This window comes from Zootoca vivipara, chromosome 7 (genome assembly GCF_965207765.1).
Source record: "Zootoca vivipara chromosome 7, rZooViv2.hap1.1, whole genome shotgun sequence".
Taxonomy (NCBI): Eukaryota; Metazoa; Chordata; class Lepidosauria; order Squamata; family Lacertidae; genus Zootoca; species Zootoca vivipara.
Genome location: NC_142590.1, coordinates 38,289,548 through 38,312,024, shown reverse-complemented (window position 1 = coordinate 38,312,024; position 22,477 = coordinate 38,289,548). Strand labels below are relative to the sequence as shown.

General features: G+C 41.2%; 1 protein-coding gene across 1 annotated transcript in view; it reads right to left on the bottom strand.

The window, feature by feature from the left end:
• USP24 (ubiquitin specific peptidase 24) overlaps positions 1-21,549 on the bottom strand; it is a 75,041-nt gene extending 53,492 nt beyond the window's left edge. The window contains exons 1-8 of the mRNA XM_035123913.3: positions 21,022-21,549; positions 10,146-10,311; positions 5,671-5,738; positions 4,632-4,775; positions 3,427-3,549; positions 2,598-2,633; positions 1,500-1,565; positions 1,061-1,126 (exon numbers count right to left, since the gene is read on the bottom strand). Of these exons, the coding sequence (XP_034979804.3) occupies positions 1,061-1,126; positions 1,500-1,565; positions 2,598-2,633; positions 3,427-3,549; positions 4,632-4,775; positions 5,671-5,738; positions 10,146-10,311; positions 21,022-21,369 (1,017 nt within the window). The 5' untranslated portion in view covers positions 21,370-21,549. The remainder of the gene's footprint in view (positions 1-1,060; positions 1,127-1,499; positions 1,566-2,597; positions 2,634-3,426; positions 3,550-4,631; positions 4,776-5,670; positions 5,739-10,145; positions 10,312-21,021) is intronic.
• Positions 21,550-22,477: the final 928 nt, after the last annotated feature.

The window sequence follows — 22,477 nt, the reverse complement described above, 5'->3', positions numbered from 1 at the left end:
CCCACTCCGAGGGCTTTCTTCCAATGGAAAACTTTTATTCCTGCACCCTTCTGAAGATCAGGGAGATTCCCCCAAGTGGGATTTAATGTGGTGCAGAAAGCAAAAATTGCAACCACTCTCCCCCGAGTAAAAGTATATTCCACTCATGATGTGAGTATATGTGAAGTAAGGAAGTAAACAAATTAATTATAAAGTGTTGTATCCACTGCTTGCCTGAGTGGAAAACAGCTCACTCAACCAATCTTTTACCTCACATCCCCCCCCCCCAGTACACCCCTGAACAACATCTCTGGAGGGCTTTCCGATGGGCTGTGTCATACGCAACCCTCCCCAAAATGGGCAAAGGAAGCAAGGCTCTTGTGCCCAATTTCACACAACATCCCCCTTCCAGGTAAACAGCCCACACTGTTCAATGAAGTCCTCTGAAAAGGCTTTTTAACTGTCTGCAGGGAGGAGGAGAAAGATCAGTTGCACAAGCAACCTTCACATGTAACTGTTAGATACTTCCCAATGTAAAAATAAATACAAATCTATATTGGGGTGGGCAAATGTTAGATTAGGGCCTACTGATTGATCTCTGGGTGGGTTGAAGTAGAACAAGGATTTCCAACTCCCAATTGTTTAAAAATGGCAGCAAAATGACCTCCCCCCCCATTCAACTGCTGGAGGAGTGGATTTTTATGTGGAAGGACTGCAAGCTCAGTTTGGTTCTGTCACTAAAAACAAATTCCAGGGTTCAGAATTATTTAATTCTAAGTGTACAAATTAGATCCCAGTCCGCCCACCTCCAATCTATCCCATAAAGGTATCTTGCAGATTATCTAGAGTTATCCAAAACTGACAGTTGTCTTTAACAATAACAGCATCAATGTTAATGTGAGCATCATTTGTTGTTGCTATTATATTATAATAATAATATGAGTTTCAAAACAAATATTTTGCAAATGCAATAACTGAAAAACAAACATAAGGCAATGAATTCCACTTGCTTCACTTTTCTTTTTAAGTTCAGAGCAAGTGACTAATTGTACATAATTTTAAAGAAAGTGCTGTTCGTTACCTGTACTACCGAAGAATTGAGATACTCTGCACAAACCCCCAAAGGCTGAACTAAAGAAGATACTGCCTAGAAGAAAGAGAAAGCATTTAAGAACATACACAGAACAGACCCGAGGCAAATACTGCAAGAAGGATCCCCAAACTGGTCCCTAGCATATGAGGCTAAGACAAGAGAATGGTAACTGATAAAATAGACTGATGAACATGGCTAGTATAGTTTTGCTTGACGACAGCAACAGCAGCAAATACAGCCTAATGTTAATGCAACAAAGCACACCAATTCACACTACAGTTTTAGAAGTTGTGTTTGCTTCACCCAGCACATCTTGAGACTAAAATATTACTTCAGTTCCACAACAACAGAAAATTCGTATTGAACAAGAGCCATCTACTGTGAAAGATTCATAAAACAGAGGGAAATGATTTGGATTTTAACTTACCCCAAGTTCAATATCTTCTGAATGAAGCTTAGACTGAATTGCAGAAAATCCACCTAATTCTGCAAGCTAAATAGGTATACAAACAACACCATCAAAGACATGAATTATATAAATAAAAGTAGTGTGATAGGTCTCAGAAACAGGCATGAATAGATGAGCATTTCCTTCAGTTGTCCACCACGGGAAAGTGTATCAGTAAGGTATGCTGAGTCTAAGGATTTTACTATTTCAGTAATGGAGGTAAAGGTACAACAATAGGAGGAAAGGAAAAGGGAAAACACTACTAGTGCAGTTCTCTCTGTCAAAGCCTCATATTTTTCTGAAGTTCACCTAGAAAACTCAGTTCAATGGCATTTCACTGGTAAATTGATGAGAAATCACTTTAAGAGGTAAAACTATTTTTCCATATGCATCATACATTTCTTCTTACTCTATTACAGCTCCAGAAAATGATGAAAACTCACACATGAACATTTTGCAAGAATAATGCTGCATGTGTGCACACACATACACAATGAGCCTTGGAAGCCTCTCCACAGAACTCTAACCTCTCCCTCATATTTGGTGCTAAAAATACTCATTCTGCTGACAAAAACATTCACCTCTCCCATTGTACAAGTGATGGCCGCTCTTCATGTCCCTTCAAATACTTGCCATTCCTTTCAGTACCACTATAAATTCATCCAATTGATCTCATTTAAAAATATATGCCTAAATATGATTCTCATTCTTCCAGTGCTAACATCCTTCACTGACAGAAGTCCTCTTGCTTTAAATTACAACCCATTCATTCTCTTTTGTGATCTCCCTGAATATAGACATGATGCTAACTCTTCCACTTCAGAGCCTTCCTCAAATGTATCTTATTTCCCTGTATGTCTCTTGACCAACATTTTCACCCTTATTTCCAACTTAAACCCAGCTTAAATATTTGTAACTGTATTTCTTCACAGTCATTCTTCTCATCCTCTTGTCGCCCGCCACCCCACCCCACCCCACCCCACCCCAGAAACTGGTTTTATTTTTGTTTAATGAGTCTGTATAGTGCCTTACATGTGTAGATGGTTCAGAATAAAGAATGCTTTATCATTTACTTACCCTATTCACTAAGTCCACTAGCCATCCATGCGGTTCCTAGTCAACAGAGATGTTAACAAATTAGTAGCATTTCCCCCACAAGGATACTTTGTAAAATAATGGTGTTTTAATTGTGTGTTTCATTTAGAGCTCTAGATTACTTCATGCATGACTGGTCACTGCAAATACAACACATGTACTGCCTGCCAACAACTGCTCAGATAAGGCACCTAACATTTCTGGATGAGATTGTTAGCACTATCCACTTCCTAAACGTTGCCTAACCTATTATAATGTATTATGGTCTATGAGTCAATGATTCTATGGCAAGATTAGGATATGGAGTTGGTGACTCAGAATCAGTTATATTAACCCATAATGGAGTAGAAGGGTTTTTGTTTTTCTTAAGGAATGAAATTAGAAGCAATATTTTGGCACCAACAAGCTCAATGCTGCAAAAGTGTCTAAAAAGTCTCATGACCAAATTTTTATTTATCCATATACATTAAAAAAGGTAGTTATATCACTTCCTTAGCCACTATTCAGATCGAAAAGGACTGGAAATTATCACACCCATACGATAGTCTAAACCACAGCTACAGTGTGGTCACCACTAAGATCTAGAAGAGAGCACTGTGGTTAGAGTGGTAATTAAACCCTTAGTATAGTCAAAGTAGCAGAAATAATAGCACACCAAAGGCTACTGTCAATGAGACAGATTGATAAATTGTTAGATATGGGAAAGGGGGTGGGGAGGAAATGACAATGTTTATTTCAAGTGTCACACATACTGCACTAAAACACAACTTTATCTGACTTCTAGTAAGAGACCTGAAGTGTACACATTTACCTTCTGGAAAGTAGATATGGGCGAGACAGCATACATATTGCCCTCTCCAAATACTTCTGCCCAGTTCCTTTGGCACACTTTCATTCGGTTCTTGAAATGGTACTCATTATCAGGATTAAGAGCCTAGAGCGAAAGGTGTGGCAAGAAAGAAGACATATAGGATTAGCAATTTTCCAATGTAAAACACATTTGGATCAAGTGGCATTTCATCAGGTTTTCCTTCCTAGGAAAGAAAAGTGTTTGAACATCAAGAAGTACATACACTTTTGCAGAAGCAGCACCAGAACTTCAGAGTGAAGAAACAGAAGACATGGCTTTAGTATCTCAAAACCAATTTTCTTTGACAAAACACTGGGTGGCTATTGGAGCCTAGACGGGCGAAATGCATTGGTTCGGATTTTGTTTATATAGATATTAACATGGATGCTTAACTTTGGCTTTTAAAATGAAAAGTGAAATATTGTGTACACGGACACAAACATCAAAAAACAGCCCTATACCAGGCTAGACTGTTTGCTCATCCGCTCCAATATGGTCTATTCTGACAAGCACCAGCTCTTCAGGGTTGCAGACAGAGGGAGATCTTTCCTATTGCCTACTACCACCTGATCCTTCTAACTGAAGATGCCAGAAATTGAACCTATTGCAGACGATGTGCTCTACCACTGAGATATGGTCACTCCCTCTTCACATTTCTTAAAAACAGTAAATTGACAAGTTGAAAGTCACTGCAGGCAGTGGAATACCAAGTGTCAAAGCAATGTACGAACATACATCTTGCTAAGTAATTAATTATATTATCTATCCTTTAGAACCTAAGTGTTTTGAATTTCCAAATATACAAGAAAACCAAGGTTTGGAGCTGCTTGTTCCAGTTCTTGGATAATGACACAACAGCCATAACTATGGTTTGTAAGTTCAGACATGGCAAACCAGAATAGTACAAGCCATGGTTCAAAAACCCACTTCAAACCATGGTTTCTTATTCTGATTCAATGGGTACTGTCTTGTCAATTCAAAATGTCTTGTCAATTCAAACATCACACTAAGTCATAGTTAAAAGCTTCCATAATCATGATTTGGCGGAATGTATTGATTGAATATGCAAATTGGATATAACCAAGAAATGTCTTCTATAGATTTTACATTTTAATAAACCATGCATTTTCATGCTGAATAGCCTTGAGATCAAGTAACTGCAATACCATTGTGAGTACAGCGAGAAGACCAACAGGGATAGGATCTTGCTTTATCCTCTCTGCAACCAGATCTACTAGTAGCATCAACATGTTGTAGATTCCCTCATGGATTTCAGTACCCCATTTATGAACAGCACTTGATGTCAACAGCTGCAAAGAAGCACAGGATGTGTTAAAATGCTGACATGGATCTACAAGGGGAAAAGAGTACCTTTTTGCTAGCCTTGAAATGCTTTTGGAGCTATGGTATCTATTTAGCAACAAACAACTTCTGAAGGCAGATTTTAAACCTGGAAAGAACAGCCGGCCTCTACCTTAGCTCCCCATCCCAGTTTTAAGAAGATTCAATTTTTAAAGGTAAAGGTAAAGGGACTCCTGACCATTAGGTCCAGTCACGGACGACTGTGGGGTTGCGGCGCTCATCTCTCTTTACTGGCCGAGGGAGCCGGCGTACAGCTTCTGGGTCATGTGGCCAGCATGACAAAGCCGCTTCTGGCAAACCAGAGCAGCGCACAGAAACGCCATTTACCTTCCCGCCAAAGCGGTACCTATTTATCTACTTGCACTTTGATATGCTTTCGAACTGCTAGGTTAGCATTTTTAGGCATAGCATATTTAGAGAACACAGTATCTTCAATACATTCTAAGACTAGAGGTGGCTAGGAGAACATCTTCACTTGGCATACCTCACTAATCCACTTAAAAAACAAAACAAAACCCTGTCCTTATTCCTACAAACATTTCTCAATATCCCCATTCTCCTGTCCCCATTTGCTGTCCCAATAAAAAAATGACCTATTTTGTAGAACACAAAATTGCTGCATCGTGCCAAAGAAAAATCAAATGCAGCTCTTAACTCTGCAAATTTGAAGTGGAATAGCAGAATAATATGTCAACCATGTCCATTAGTAATATTGTAACTTGCCCTCTCTCTCCTTACTTGCTACAGAATCAGAATGTAGCAAGCTCCCACTTTATGAGTTACCGCCTACTCTCCTATCTAAAACACTGGATAGAATCCACTGTCATTTTCTTTTACACCTACTTTTTTAAATGCTTCAGGCATACATCTGTCCATAAACCTTCTGCAGTTTTCATCAGAATCCGAAAGCCCTTATTTAACAGGAAAAAAGGAGGAGTTAGGATCCTGCAAAGTTTTGCAAGCTACAGACTGAAGTTCACAGGGCTACCCAAACAAGATTTTTGTTGGTTCACACAAACAGCACTCCTGCCTACCAATTATTTTAACAATGAAGAAACTCAAAGAAGTTATAGTTTTAATAAGGAGAAATGAATGAAATAAAACAGTGCAGATTTCTAAAAGTCAACACAGAAGCAACAATGCTTTCTAAAGCTCCATATTTTTGTGCTTAAAAGGAAGGGGCAAGGTATTGCTCACAAAGGCCAGGATCCAGAATACTATGAACAAAGGAGACTTTAGATATTTTCTTATTCAAGTGAGGGACTTTCGAAAGTAGTTTATGATATGGCACTGGAGTCAGAAATTCTATGATGGTACCGGTAGTTCACATGAGACAGAACAGCTCTATGGATCCCAGGCAGAGTTTGTTGGCTGGCACAGTACATTACAGCAAAGGTAATAAAGGGTGAGCATTGCTCTGTTTTCTCTGTGGATGCAGATGCTTCCAGCTGGAGCGTATAGAGTATCAGTGACATAAATGCTCTTCACTTCATCTGAAGCATCCAGATGAAAAACGGGGAAGGGGGAGACATCATACTCAAGAGCAGAAGACAGAATCCCCAACCTAGGAACTATTTTGTTTCTTTAATGGTGTTTATCCTTGGGAAAAGATAAAACACTTCTGAGCACATCAGATGTGCCACACACCATCTGCGGCAGAAGTAAGCAGGCAATGCTTCATGCTGAACAGCTGCAATTTTGCTATAATTTCATGATGATACTGATTATGCACAGACAACTTAAATAGTTCCCTGAAGCATAGGTCTTGCAGCATCATTTATCATCCTGAGTAAGGATCATTGCACAAAGCACATGCTATAAACCTGAAGGGTGCAAATGCAGACTGCTTATATTTACAGGGCTGCACTAGACAGAGGTACATATCTGCACTGTAAACAAAAGATTACACATTCAACCAGCATCTATAAGACCGTCCTTTCAAATTTAGGCCCAATACATATCCTGTGACTTGGTATTTTCCACAGCATGCAAAATCAGAAGAGCCAATATGTGCAGGCATGCATAGAATGTATTTATTTATAAGGCTTTGGCTGTAATGCCAGTGTCCTCAATGTGGTTTTTGTGTGCAATAGCACCTGTGAAAGCCTCTCTCAACATCAGTGAAAGGCTCTGTACTCCCCTTACCCACCATGCTATGACTTCACTCCCTGCCCCTTCAGAAGTAAGGAGAGATTTCTGCTTGGAAAAGAAAGCTGTGAAAGGAAGTAGGAGGAGTGCCATTCCCACTTCCTCTTCAAACTCTTTTGTTTTCTAGCCTGAAATCACCATCCAAGTAGAACACAGAGTGACCAGGAGAGAAAGTGTTTTGTAAAAAAGAGTAAGAGGGGGCTAAGAAAAGAGGGACCTAGCGAAGGAGAGAAGGGAAGGAACAGAACACTGTGTGTAGGTTTTGTCCTTCTCTTGGGGGGGGGGCATTCTGCATTTTTATTTTTAAATTCTTGTTTCAAATTCTTTCCTCCCTGGAGCAGTCTGTATTTTGTCATTCTCCCCTTCCCAACCTTCTCCTCTCTTATTTTGTTTGTTTCCCACACTTTCCTGGCCACCCGTACTGTATCTGCATTTGACTCTTTTGTTTCCCCCTGTTCTCTAGGGTTTGTGAGCCTTTACTTGTTTTTTCTTCCTCCAGGCCTACCTTCTTCCCAGGAGATATACAATGTATGGTAAGCAAGTCGTGGGGTGGGGTGGAGTGGGGGTGAGAGGCATACTTCCCAAAATTTGTGACTAGGCATGACACTCACAGCAGTCATGTTATGACCTGCAGCCTTCTCTGCCATGCCTGCTCCACAGCAGCAATTTTGTGGTGTTATTCACAACACCTTCTGAAAATGCCAAATATGCCTATGGGCCCGGGAAAGCTAGGGGCCCTGCTGTAATTCAATGAGGACAGCTGATTGCTCCCATATCTGTAAGACAGTAATTTTTAATCTGTCCACTTGCACCCTCCTCAAGGTATTCCTCTTTCTGAGACCCCATTTCAAATGAAATATTTTTATATCCCAACAATTTGCATTTGCTCTGATTTAATAATAAAGGAAAGTGACTGAGTACATGAACAGTTAATTTCTCTTATCCCTTAACTAAGGCATATTTCATTAAGAATGTATGTGATCAGTGGGAGGGGGAAATCTAGGGCACACAACTCCAGTCCTATATAGGTCTGAACCTCAGCAGGGCCCCACTGCTCTTGGCACACTCTATAAGGCTGGATAACATGCATTCCTCATCATACAAGGTTCACTTTATTCTCTCACTCTTCACTTCCACTTCTGCAAAGAAGGCTCAACACCTTTACACTCCTGTGATGCAATAAAAGGAATCTGAGTGAGCCTTCCACTCACCCTTAAGTGCTTGCAGGCAGTCTCCAAACATGTTCAGTTTAGTGTGGAGAGATAGCTTATACAGTCCTTGGCTCATTCTATACAGCTGAATCACCCCTGACTGTGCACCACACACAAAAAGCCAAAAAGCTACGTTATCCTCTTTCACCAATAAAACAAGTTTTCTCAGCTTTTGCTGCCTGTGTCTGACCATATGCACCAACACTCTAAGCTCAGTAATGTCTGGCAGTGGTTCTGCAAGGTTACAGGAGTCTTTCCTCGCTCAGCCTACCTGAAAGATGCCAGATATTGATCTTGGGATCTTTTGCATGCAAAGCACATACTCTACCAATAACTTTTGGTCCTTCTCTTATGCAGAGATGCCATGCTACTGCCTGCCCCCCCTTTTTAACTTCTAGCATCATCAAAAGCTCAGGGGTGAAATCCAAATAAGCAGTTCTGCTGACACAAAGATTTCCTCTTTTCAAGGGAACTTCTCTCCCTAAGCTATCTCCCCAAATCTGCTCCAGAGGGTTCAGGCTATCCCCAGAACACATTTAAGGGGCACACAGGCAGAGAAGTTCTGTTGTGCAATCTAATTTGTTGAATACCACCCCAGAAGTGTAGTCAATTAGACCAGGGGTCCCCAAACTAAGGCCCGGGGATCGGATGCGGCCCAATCGCCTTCTAAATCCGGCCCGCGGATGGTCCGGGAATCAGCATGTTTTTACATGAGTAGAATGTGTCCTTTTATTTAAAATACACCTCTGGGTTATTTGTGGGGCCTGCCTGGTGTTTTTACATGAGTAGAATGTGTCCTTTTATTTAAAATGCATCTCTGGGTTATTTGTGGGGCATAGGAATTAGTTCATTTTTTTCTCCAAAATATAGTCCGGCCCCCCACAAGGTCTGAGGAACAGTGGACCGGCCCCCTGCTGAAAAAGTTTGCGGACCCCTGAATTAGACCCTCCACACCAGCCAAGCAAAGAGATTCCCAAGACTTCATTGGAGACTTACGTTATGAGGCAGGGGCTCTACGAGTTTGGACACCCCAATAAAATAAAGACCCTACCGGTAGTAAGGATTTAGATTCCTGAAATGAGGAAAAAGAAGGCGTGCACACACATACAGATCTAAGCCACAGTTATCAGTGATGCCACTGGAACCATTTTTGTGCCTCCCTTCGCAAATACCTTTCCAAGTTCCCTTTCTATGTGCCAAGCAGAAATAACTAGGAAATAATTGCTAGGTATTCCACAGTTTGAGAAATTCGTTTTCAGAAGACCTTGTGACATTTTCATAATGAGAAAAGACCAATCTCTTTCCACACCAAATAATCACCTTTAGCATCACATGCATACACTCTTCCAAGTGTGCAAAAGTTCCACTGAAATGTTGCAAACTAGTGTTTCCACCATGTAATTATACTGCAATTATACTACAAGCATTTCCATATCAAAAAGCATTACTACCAGCCTTTTTATAAATTAGCAGCTCCTTTGTTTTTGCTGCAACAAAACAACAGTTAACTTTCTATAATTGCCTGAAGAGCCCTGCTCTTGGCAATATGTTTAAGCAAGTTTATAAAATAAAATTTCATTTTCACCCCGGTATTTGAGCATACCAGCCTATTCAACAGTTTGTTAACCACAAAATAAAATAATATTTAAGAAGGGATATATTTGTGCTTGTTTTCAAATGTTCTAAAGATCACCCATAATTCAAAAGTGATTCTGAAACATTTGATTAAAAGGTGAAAGCGTCAACTTAAAAATGCACAGCACTCTACTGAAGCCAAGAGATTCATACTACTCCCAACAAGAAAATATTTTGTTAATTAAACACCTGTTACCAACATGCAACGTGGAAAAAGGTGAAGCCAAAAGCTATTTGAGTAGACAAGTTTTTACTGCCAAGTCATCATTAACATAAAAGTCAACATTTCTATGATTTTACTTTAAAAAAAAGGTTGCAACTTACCCAGCCTTGCAAGATAAGTGGATGCAATTAAACACTTGCCAAGAGATTCTTCCCGCTTATATGGAATGGACCAATGATCTGTTAATACTCTGCTCTCCAGTTCATAAAGATTTGTTGTAGGAAACTCGATACCTTCTCCAGAGCAGTTCCCATTTTCGTCATTTTTCTGTTGAAAAGAAGCCACAGTTAGCTGTATGAAGAAGCCACAGTTAGTTGTTCTACTTACTTACTGGCTGTTATAAAAAGGCATTGTAGCAGATCCATACCAGAAAACCTGACATTCCAACTACAAAGCAACTCCTGTGCAACAGAAATTCCACTTCTTAACTCAGAAAACAAAGCCTATTTGCTGTCCTCTTTTCCCACCATTTCTGCACCCAGCAGAAAAATAAGGAAGTGCCAGAAAAAGTAGGGAAGATTAATGCAGAATCTAGCACTGTGACAAATATATGCACAGTGGTGAGACAGATGTACTACCATCATTTACTTAAAAGTTTTCCTAGATTACTGAATCAAAAGTCTGGAAAGGATTGAAGGGCATTATTCCAATCATTTTCAAACCAAAAAGAAATCACCTAATTATTTAGCAGATATAGAATACAACTTCTGATAATCACATAATTGATCCAACATGCTAACAATGAAGTATTAACTGCCCAGCCACTGATCTGGTCATAACAGACCCACAAGCCAGCCACTCTTACTAAGGCTCTGCTTCCCCACTATGCAACAAAAATGCAGCGTCTCCTAATAATATAAGAGCAGAAGTCAATCTATGCCAACATTCTGTCCCTACAGTGACCCGTCAGATACCTATGGAAACCCCCAAGCAGAACATGAGCACAATAGCACTTTCCGGTTTATGACTCAAAGCAACTGGTATTCAGAGGCATACTGCCAATCATACTGGAGACGGTAACTATATAGCCATTATAATGAGCAACCACTAATATGTAGTCTTACCTTGGTATCAACCTCTGCTTTATATGGCAGGAGGAGATACGGAATATACAGCTACCCTAGTTCTGCATTACAGTGGATGTGTACACTGACTGTGTGACTGTGCCTCTCTTTTCTGCATTTACTGGACTACTCATCTGTCCAAGATCATAATGCATACGAGAAGTGAGTGCACCACTTCTGAGGTAAGAAAGAAAAGCATGAAAAAGACCATCACCATGTTGGAGAGCAGCTGGACCTACAACTTTGTGAAGAGCTCTTTCCACACTGAAAGGCTTGCAGCTATCACATCTGCATCTACATAGGGTTATAGCAATCATATCAAACAAATCAATATCGATCTATCTGGCCTGGAACTTATCTTCTCCTTTATATCTAAATAACCAAATCATCACTACTGCAATGAATAAGGAAACAGAGTACACCATAATCTCAAAACAAAGTTTGGTTTAGAATCTTTACAGATATCTATTTGCCTTATCTAGTTTATAAACCATTCTGCTGTAGTTACTTTCTAATTATTTTTCACATTTTGAGCAAAAGATTTTGAAATCCATAGGCACAGATCTACAAGGCTAAGGTGGACTCCCATAAGCGGAAATAAAAGCAAACAAAGAGCAAGATGGTATCTGACCCACCCCCCAACTAATGTAGCCTGTGTGGACAGCACATTCCTTCAACTAATTTATAATACTGTAAAGCAAATAAGGTCATTTATGCCACTTTCTCATCAGTTTCATTTCCTATGGAGCCATTTCTACAAACAGAAAGCACATAACCCACATTTCATTTTATAAATCCCTGCTCTCTCCCCCATTCCCCAAACACCACTTAAATTTACCTACTTCCGTCCAGAAGGCCTAACAATTCGAATAATTTGTTGCAATTAACGAAGAGAGGCTTTAACATTTTTTTATTGCAAACAAATAGTTTGAGCACCCTAGGTCAAAAGGCATCCAATGCTGCTCAAAGCAGTGGAGCCTATGAAATACTTCACCATGTACAAGATTGGGTAGTAAGCGCTGGCCATTGTTCAGCTTGAGATTTAACCTTTTTTTGAAAGTGCCAACAGGATGCAAATTGATGCCAAGCATTGGATCTAACAATAAAACTCTCATGGACACACATAGCTACCACAAAAAAGACCAAAACCATGACTCACTGCACACTGGCTAGTCAGTGAGCAGGCTATTTTCGATCATTGTATGTACTTGGACAAGGTTCAAAACTTGTGAACTAGTAGTCACAGGTTGTTTTTCCAGTACCACTCCACTGTCTCATTTATTGCTTTCATTTCCTGGTCTAACAAGCACTCTCTCTGTATTAAAAACAACTGCACATTCATAAAATAATGCTTCCTATCTGAGAATGAACATTAAGTACTGTAGAACAGGAAACTATTATCTAGGAAAGCAACAACAAACTGAAAGCACGGACATTAAATACTATCTTTTCAATGGATTGAAATATAGAAAACAACATTGTGGTTATAGAACAGCATTTGAGAATGGTGAGCACTGCAGTAAGAATATAAGAGAGCCTTGCTGCATTTTCTCACAGTGGTCAACTAGACGTCTATGGGAAATTCAGGAGCAGTTCATAAGTGGCCATCACTAGTTTAACAGTGTTCTACGTAAAGAAATACTTCCCTTTGTCCATCTTGAATTTTCTGTTACCCAGCTTCATTAGACAGCCATGGGCTCTGATATTCTGAGAACACCCTACCCACTTTCTCTGCACCATGCATGCATCTCTATCATGTCCCCCCCCCTTCACATTTTTTTTCTAAGCAAATGTTGGAACCTTCCCTCACACCCCTCCGCTTATTGAACCCTTTTCAGCATTACAATATCCACACACTGGGTCAAATTTTCATTGTGCTATCCATCAAAACCTCAAAATCGTGTTTCTGACCAGCCACCATTTAGGATTCCCCACCCCAAAGCGCATCACATGAAAACAGCCCTTTTTATCCAAGATAACAACTAGAAAAGCAAGGAAAACTCTTAGATATCTTCATATTGTGATACCACATGCTACATAATCTCTCAACATTTATAATCTCTCTCAGAACATACACTTGCAAATATACAATTATGCATCCTAAGTATGGTGGTTCAACTGATTCCCACAGAGATCAAGTGATGCTTGTAGAACCTTTAGGAAATTCCCTAGCAGTTGTCTGCCCCTTGTGCCTGGCTCAATGATGTGCACAGGAGAAGAGGCAAAATAAAAACATGAAATGATGCTATTATTGGGCTAAGTGATGCAATACATATACTGTGGGTTATGGAATATATGTAGGGAGGAATGCTTTTTTTTAGTGTGGTGGTAGTGGCATCCTGATGATAACAAAGAGAACACTTAATATTTGCAAAGGGATCTTCCCTTCAAGAGGAAAAAATACTGCACAAGCTCAGAAGTGCTCAGTCTTGGCCTTACCCTAATGCAGTTTCAACAAAGATTCCAATCCCCTCACATATGCCCATTTATGTCCCAAACTCAATCTACTTAACTAGGCTAAAACAAGATACAACCAATCTTTGATAGAACCAATACCCACGACCTCCAACACAGTGGAGAAACCTCTGAGGCTTTGCAGAAGAGCCTCGTGATGTTAGACTGCAGAGCAAGTAGGAGAAGTACAGGGTCAGAGGTTGCTGCTAAGAGCAGAACAGCAGCCTCCACGCTATCCATCATGGCAATGAGAGCCAGAAACAACATCACATATGTTATTCAGTCAGCACTGAGCTACTGTGAGGCTGGACAGTGCATGGCAGTACCACATTATTTGCAAAACTAGCATACCAAACAATGCTACACATGACAGCAAAATCTAGAGCACAAAACTACACATCATTTATCTGAATCATTTATAAGTTACCTTTCAAGGTGTACCCTCCCAAGGTGTGTTTTTTTAGCACAATAAAACTACATAATAATTACTGAAAAAATAGCAGCACAAAAACCCAGCAACAGGATCACAAAAAGCCTGGCAGAACAAAATAAACTCTTCAGGGCCCACATAAAATACTGAAGTGGAGGGTTCAAACAAATTTATTGGAGGGAAAACTTTGGGAGATGTGGTGTCCCGTCTCATCCCAAAAAGCCCTGTCTCTAGTACCGTATCTGCAAACTTGATTGTTTTTAATGGTAGGCCAGACAATAGGGTCCACAAGGATTATCTTGCACCTAGAGTTCACTCGTAAGAGCGAACAACCTACCATATTCCAAAACAATTAAAGGCTTTAAATGTTAAACTCAGCAGCAGTTTGAATTGAGCTTAGAAGAAACAGGCAATGAAAGTAACTGAAGCAGTATGGGTGTTATATACACACAGACTTCTTTGCTCTCCAAGGAACCTGGCGGCTGGATTCTGTACCAACTGAAACTTCTGAACTGCCTTCAAATGTAGCCCTACGTAAAAAGCATTTCAGCAGCCTAGTCTGGAAGTAGCCAGTGTGTGGAAGACTATAGCAACTGCAAAATAACATCTCACTATCCTAGAAGAAAATCATGTAAGTAAGTAACCTAGTCAACAAAGTGGCAAGCATGTGCACTTTGAGGGATATTTGGATGTAGCTCAGCCCTGCAAGTTATGCTTTCCTCTATAGAATGAATTATTTTTGCCTGCATTTCTTAATGCAAATGCAGGTATAGCTCTTTAATGGAAGCCTAGGAAAACACAACAGTGCATTTTCTACAACAGCTTTCGTAAAATATTAAACCACAAGTTGCCTATTTCTTTTAGTTTATCTATATTGCTGCAGGATTATATAAGTTATGGGTACTTTAGCAGCTCTCTCTAGCATTAATTCTTTTTCCCATTCCCAAGGGAAAAGTGCTAATCACCACTGTCTTTTCCTCTGGGGTGCCCAGGAGTGTACATTCACAAAGATAACACATTCGGAATTTAAATCCTATAATACCAGCTAAATACATCAAGTTAATTCAGAGTGAAACAAGGATAATTTCCCATGGCATAGTAACAGGAATGCTCCCCCCTTTTCTGTCAGGTGCTAGCACCCAGATCAGGATGCTGCCATAGACAGAACATATTATTTCATACTTGACAACCACAGGAAAATTGATTTGAAACACAGGTGCATTGAATGATTCACACAATTACTCAGAACATATAGATCTACTTAGTTACAATTTTATAGCTTATTTCCTAGAATGTATATCTTTTGCTCCCTTTTATATTTGTCAGTTAACACTGAATTTGAAAAGTTCATCTAGACAGTTCGATATTAAGCAAAGGAAAGCAAACAATACATGCAAAAAATAGGTGAAAAAGACTTGACACCAAATGAGGATCTGTTATAAACTATCAGACATTTGCCTCCACTATCCCAGACAAGCTTTTTGTATAAGTTGTTTTCAAATAAAACCTAGAAAAGATTAGGATCCTCCCAGGCCTTTTCTTATAAGAGACTCCTGTTCATACCCAGAAACATTCAAAATGTGTTTGGTAGAATTAACTTCTAACACTGGCCTCATTTTCCTTCAGCATTTCACTTCCTTATTAAGCAGCTGTCATTGAATAGAACTTCTGACTGGGAAGATGACCAGAAAATGTCTCTACTGAACATTATTTGAAAGACACTTCCTGCCCAGCTGAGCTGCTGTTTGTTCCATGCATAAATGGCCTCCCACTTCCACCAATGATAAACATTTATATCACATCAAGTGTTAATCTTTGCCTGGAGGTTGCTTCAGTAAACAGAAAAGTATTTCACATGCGATTTGGAAACCCTTTAAAGGTGGAAGTTAACAGTAAGAAATATACTAAAGACTATAATAGCTCGGGAGTAGGTTAAAAAGACAATGTCCATAAATATTTTTTATTCAAGAAATAAAAGTGCTGAAAGGATACAGAGATTCCAGTTTTGCAGAACCAGGAACCCAAAAACACCACATAGAAAAATGCTATAATCCTGAAATGTGTTATACACAAAATACATATGGATGCCATATTTTGCAATTTACACAAAAGGGTTAACATGCTGGTGTCACAGTCCTTCCATATCTTAAGATTTTAAGAACTCCTCCTTTAAAAACCAACAGAACACAGGGATGGCAAAGTTATCAGCAGTGGCACCCGCCCTGTGGAACGCCCTCCCACCAGATGTCAAAAAGAAAAACAACTACAGTACCAGACTTTTAGAGTACATCTCAAGGCAGCCCTGTTTAGGGAAGCTTTTAATCTTTAAGAAATTAGTGTATTTTAATATTTCTGTTGGAAGCTGCCCAGAGTGGCTGGGGAGGCCCAGCCAGATGGGCGGGGTATAAATAAATTATTATTATTATTATTAAACAATGAAATTGATGCTATCACTTGACCTAACTGCAACCCATAATTTCAGAAAGCTATTAAGCTGGCACAAAAGTGATAATGAACATATCTATGGAGAATGTGAAGAAACTACAGTACTGTATGCTTAAACTTTTACACTATTTTTCAGGCTTCAGCTCCCCCACTTGATTTATAAGCAAAAGACAAAACAATTAATATATATACAACTAGAACTCATCCTATTCTTGATTGTAATCTGCTTCAACTGTTTTTAATATTGTATTTTTAAATTCTTGCAACTTGAAGGGCAAGTTAAGAAATCTGAGTAATACCGGTAATAACATACAGGAAAATAGAGGAGCAACTAGGTAAAAACCAAACCATAAAAAACAAACACTCTTAAGAGCTGTGCACGAGTAAAAAGGTACCGTATGCACTTGGCAAACATGTGTCAGACCACTATGTATCAGGTGCTTGACCTGATATGAATATGAAAATTGTTTCGGTGTTTCCCAATGAGTTAGAGCTCTGAAATTTGATACACTGTAGTCAGACCTTTACCTTCAGAGAAGGTACCACATAACTGAATATACCTGTTTTTGAAAATATAACATCTGAATCTGTGCAGTATATATTTATTCTATACAATAGCTGTTCAAACTTTCTAACTTAACTTCTTGCGCTTCAGGAAGCAGTACTGAGATATGCAAAGTGAACACAGACAACTAAATTCTAGCAGTACATCGCACTATAATTGGAAGGAGAGGTGACCATTAGAAGCTCCCAAACTCTTCCCAAGCCCAGATTAAAAATCAAGCCAGAAAGGACTTTCCATTTTACAACTTGCCCTGAAGGTCTGTCCTACTGCAGTTACTCCCATAAAGAGACCCTCTTGTTCCCAGAGCCACCTGTATGGTACGCTTCCGTCACCTGCCCATCCCAGCTACCCCAAGAGTAGTCCTCTGAAGCAGCCCCCTAGCTCTAACTTTTAGGCCAATGTAAGCCACAGCGGTGGGGGAAGAGAAGCTCACCCAACTCTGGTTAAAATACTCAAGTTCTTTCATCTTAACATTACGACAGCAACTTTCTGTCTCACAGGATATATATAATCACTTCTACACTCTATACTTAAACACACTATATCTTAAATTATTAGTTTATTGACAAGGATTAAGCATTCATAAAATGATTCAGAATGTTTAGTGAATGATGCAATGCTCTTAAATATATGAAGCTATGCATAAGCATAGTTCGCCACAGCAACTGTACATGTGCGAATACACACAAAAATGAAGAACATTATTATAGTGGAACACACATTACGGTGAAGTGTTCTGCTACTCTCAAGTCTTTCATCACCCAAGATGGGATGGACGGGAAGGGTACTTTGAATATGAATGTTATAGCAATTCATCTGTGAGGAACAGGTGTACAGTGCAGAAGTACAAGTAGTGGACTCTATGCAAAAAAGAATAGTCCCGTTATTTTTTGGCCAATGTGTTATTTTAGATTATTAGTACTGGCACTGCATAGCTGCTGAACAAAACCAGGTACAGTACAGTAAACTGTAAAGACTGTTTCTCTCTGTTAGGACCAAATGTTTAGTTATCTGTATTTTCCCAAGAGAGTCAAATAGAACAGAAATTGACACAGGGGAGAAAGTCTCTTCTTTTCCAGCACTACTGATCAGATCTAGTTGTGGGACTCCTGTGACAACGTTTAAAGAAAGAATCAAAATGTTAGCTAATCCAGTCACAAATGTCCTACATAGGTTTTTTTTTTTGTAAACTGCTTTGAAGTTCCATAACACTCAAGCAGTATATATACAAACATTGTGAAATAAATAAATAAATAGTTTGGACCTTACACAGCACACCAAAACCTGAGTAGGCAAATATTTGATGGTTATATGGCACTAATCACTGATGTGGCACTATAGTAATGACAACTGGGAAGAATAGAAAATGCTTACGAATCGAAACAAGACTTCTGTGCTGGTTCGCAACCTAATTAAAATTCCCAACTTACTACAAGAATATGCTCATGGATTCCTATGTTTATTTACCTTTTCAGTCGTGATTCAGTTGTCAGCATGTAATTTAGGAGAATTAGGAGCAAGGCAAGAAAGGAGTTCATACACAGTCAAGCCTGGCAAAAGACCTCCGAGCCAGAGTTGTCAGCACTATAGCAGACAGGTCCAAGTTCTATACCCCAGGCACATCCCAACAAAAACCAGCTTTTCAAATTTGAAAGCTTTTTATTTATCTATTAAAAAGGTTCATACAATAACATCACTTCTGGAGTCTTGGTGTGGGAATATTATAAGGAATGTAAGTAGTATTTGTTTGTTTGAAGGATTTCTACCTCACTCCTCAGTCAAAAATAGGGGGGGGGGCTACTACTTAGAAAAGCAAGTAATAAGACAGTCTTTGACCTAAAGCTTACACTCTTACTTGACTCAAAAGGAAAGTGGCATTGGAGGGAGGAGGCAAAAACAAATTCAGGCACTTGTTCTTGGTTACAAAAATACAAAATACACCTAGAAACACAGGGCTGTAACCAACACTGCAGCTTCACCAGTGCAATAGGATTTCATGCATGCATTCTGTCCCTTTCAGGTCATTGCCTGCTGTCAAATTCAGCTCCAGAGGGTTGGGGGGAGTAGAAGTAACAATCCCATTGTGCTAGGACTAGGTGAACCGTGCTGGTACATTACTGGAGACGAATCATAAATTCATACCTGAATGTTATCTAATAAGCACTGTAGCTCGGAATAAGTAGAAAGTATGGAAGAGAAAGTAGAGTACAGTACAAGTTAGTTCTTGTATGATGGATCAGAATAAGACTGTATGTTGTTTCCCCAGTCCCTCCACTGATGGCTTGGATGATGTGCCAAATGCATTCTGAATTCCTATCTTGTACAGAAGTCAAAGGAGTCCATGCTGGCCTTGGCTAATATTTGGTAGGATATCTCCCCAGGAAGCCCCCATCACCTTTCCTGTAGGGAGCACTTGTGGAGGTGCTCTGAGGGAAGGAGCAGCTGAGAAAGCCGCCTACCTTTCATTCCTATTCCTAAACCCATTCAATTGTAGGAAGGCTATTCATTTTCTTAGCAGCTATTGCAACATAGTCAGAAGCAGCTCACCCAGTGGGGAGAGTCACATCACTCCCAAGAGGGAGAGGGGCAAGGTGGCAGAGACTGTGCAGGTGTACTTGCAGGACTTGATGTGCTCAGACAGCCCCAACCTCCAGATTGCCCACCAGGCAAGCTGCTACTAAATGTCTGGATCAGCTTACATGATCCAAACATTAATTATTGCACTAAGCAGAGATCCACTGGAATTAACAGACCTAAACGGCCATTAATTTCAATGGGTCTACTCTGAATAAAAGTTAACTGACTACAACTCTTAAGCTCCTGACACAATATGCTTTTATGAGGTTTTGTCAGAATGCGTATTTTTTATCTCTATTTTTGCCCATGTTTGAATATGCTATGACTTGCTGCTCATGCAACATAGCCACCTATGTGATATTTTGCACACAATTATTGAGCTTTATAGCTCTAAAAGGGAAAAGAATATTTCAAAAATCTCCTTCTCCCAGAACAGATGAACATAACTGAGAACTTTGTTTTCTTAATGAGACTCTTTGCTGGGTCTCTCTACCACTGGTAGTAGGATAGTGCCAGAGATATAGTATTTTCAGATGTGGTGCCTAAGATTTGGAATAACCTCCCAAAAGAAGTGCACCTGGGCTTATCACTATCACTTTTAGATAAGCATCAAAACCAGTTCTACCTCAACCACTAATGATGTGATAGTTGCTTTTAAACCTCCTACCTAATTCATGGTTTTGGATTATTTTTACTAATTTCATTGCTTGTAAACCACCCAGACTCTTTCAAGTAAGAAAATCAGCACAGAATTGCTATAAAGAATTGCATGGGTGCTCAAAGAACTCCTTGGTTAGCAAAAGCTACAAAACTATACAACACATGGGAGCAAACTCAACTGAAAGCAATATGGCCTACATCCCAGCAAACACATAAAGTATCAATATGGGCACCTCAAAATGAAAGAATGAGTCTGCACACACACAAGCGACCAGTCCCCAAACCCTCCACCACTGCAGCCTAGGCATAACACAGCAATCCCTGTTCCTAGGCTGCAGACAACATTCATCTTCCGGTGACAAACCAGGGCACCCAAACGCAGATCGCACTTTAAGCTAGGGTTATGCACCTGACAGCTCATGCACAAGGCGCCCAGGAAAACCCGCCTGCTTTGGGGTTTTTTTTGGGGGGGGTCAATTCCACCAAGACCCCCCCCCCAGGCGCGCGTGGCGGGGTCCCTATTAACTCGCGGAAACTGGGGAGGGGCGGGGGCGCCTTGTGAAGAAATCGAGGTGAGGATTCAGGGCTGCGCGGTTCCTAACCCTACAAGTCCTCTCTCTCTCAAGACCAGAGTGGTATTTTAAGGCGATCCTGTCCCCCTTTCGATCCGTTTCCAATGGGCACGTGCGGCCAAAGGTCAGGCTGGGATCCCGCTTAATGGGCGGCGCCGCAAAGCACAGGCGAGCCTCGCCCGCTCCCTTCCTCCGCCCAGAGACCGTTACCTCGTTCTCCACCACCTCATGGTAGGCAGGGGGCGGGTCGAAGCCGGTACTGCCGCCGCTGCCTCCACCTTGGCCGCCTCCTCCTCCTCCACCACCGGTGCCTTCGCCGTCCCCTCCACCGCGGGAGGAGACGCCGCCGCCGCTTTGCTGGGGGCCTCCCTGTCCGCCGCCGCCTCCCCCTCCGCTGTCCATGGGCTCATAGTGCAGGCCGGGCCGCTCGTTGGTGAGCAGCGCCACGGCCTCGTTGATGTCGTTCTTGGCCAGGCGGAGGGCCCTGCGGATGGCGGCCGCGTCCGAGAAACCCATGCAGAGCAGCGTGGTCATGTGCTGCTCTTCCTCGCTCTCCATGGCGCCTCGTTCCGCGACGCCTCAGGCGCTGCTGCTGCTGCCGCTCCGGCGGCCACCGCCACCACCGCCGCCCGCTCTGCGCGCCGCCATGTTGACGGGAACCTGCTCCTCCTCCTTTGGCCCGCCTCCCTCCGCCGCCGCCGCCTCAGGGCAGGACAACGCCGAGCCCCACACCCACCCGGAAGCGGCCTGCTGAAGCCCGGATGCGCGTGGGGGAAGGGGGGAGGGAAGAGCGCCGCCGCTATCACGTGCGGGAAGGAGGGTAGGCGAGGCCGATGCCCGAACGTGAACGGAGGGGAGGAGGGGTTGGTTGTCATGGAAACGTCAGAGGCGACAGGCGATGGAATCCCGCAAATGCCGCTTCGGGCGAAGAAGCAGCTACTACTATGCTGAACCCCGGTCACCCCGCTGAAAGTATTCATTTATATGAGGTTCTCCCCCCCACACACAAGAAGCCTGCTTCTCTCCCCCCCCCCGCAATGTCCTATTTACGGGGTATTTTTACCAAAAAAAGCTCGTTTGATTTCCTAAAAGAAGCTCAACTTCTATTTTGGCTGCCCGCCTACCCCCACCCCCGCAACATAAATCCTGGCTACGCCCATGGGTGGATCTGCCACCACGTGTTTATTTACTTCTTGCTGGTGGTGTTATTTTCCAGACCTCGGCCTCACCGTTTTGGAGAAAAGCTCCTCGAATTTTTTTTTAATTGCTTTTGGATTCGGTGACTTTGTGGCTGGGTTGTTTCATTTATATGTATGCCATATGTATGTGTGTGTGTGTGTGTGTGGTGGCATTGTTTTTTTCTGTTTTGTAACTTGCCCTGGGACCTTCTGGTGAAGGGCAGGTAGTAAATACATTTAAATAAATTTAAATAAATAAATAAATCCCCATGAGCCAAAGTCTCAAAAAACAACACCAAGCTTTGTCTCTTTGTTCCACCAGTACCTGGAAAGACAGTGCAGGTCCTGAACTTGTTTGGAGATGCCTTTTTAAGGCATGTAGGGACCAGTCTCCTCTCCTAAAGAGGCATAAATTACCTCCCTGGTCCAGTCCCCTCCTTATTAGTTTGAATCAGACAGGAGGGCTCCAGAGCACAGTTACCCATACA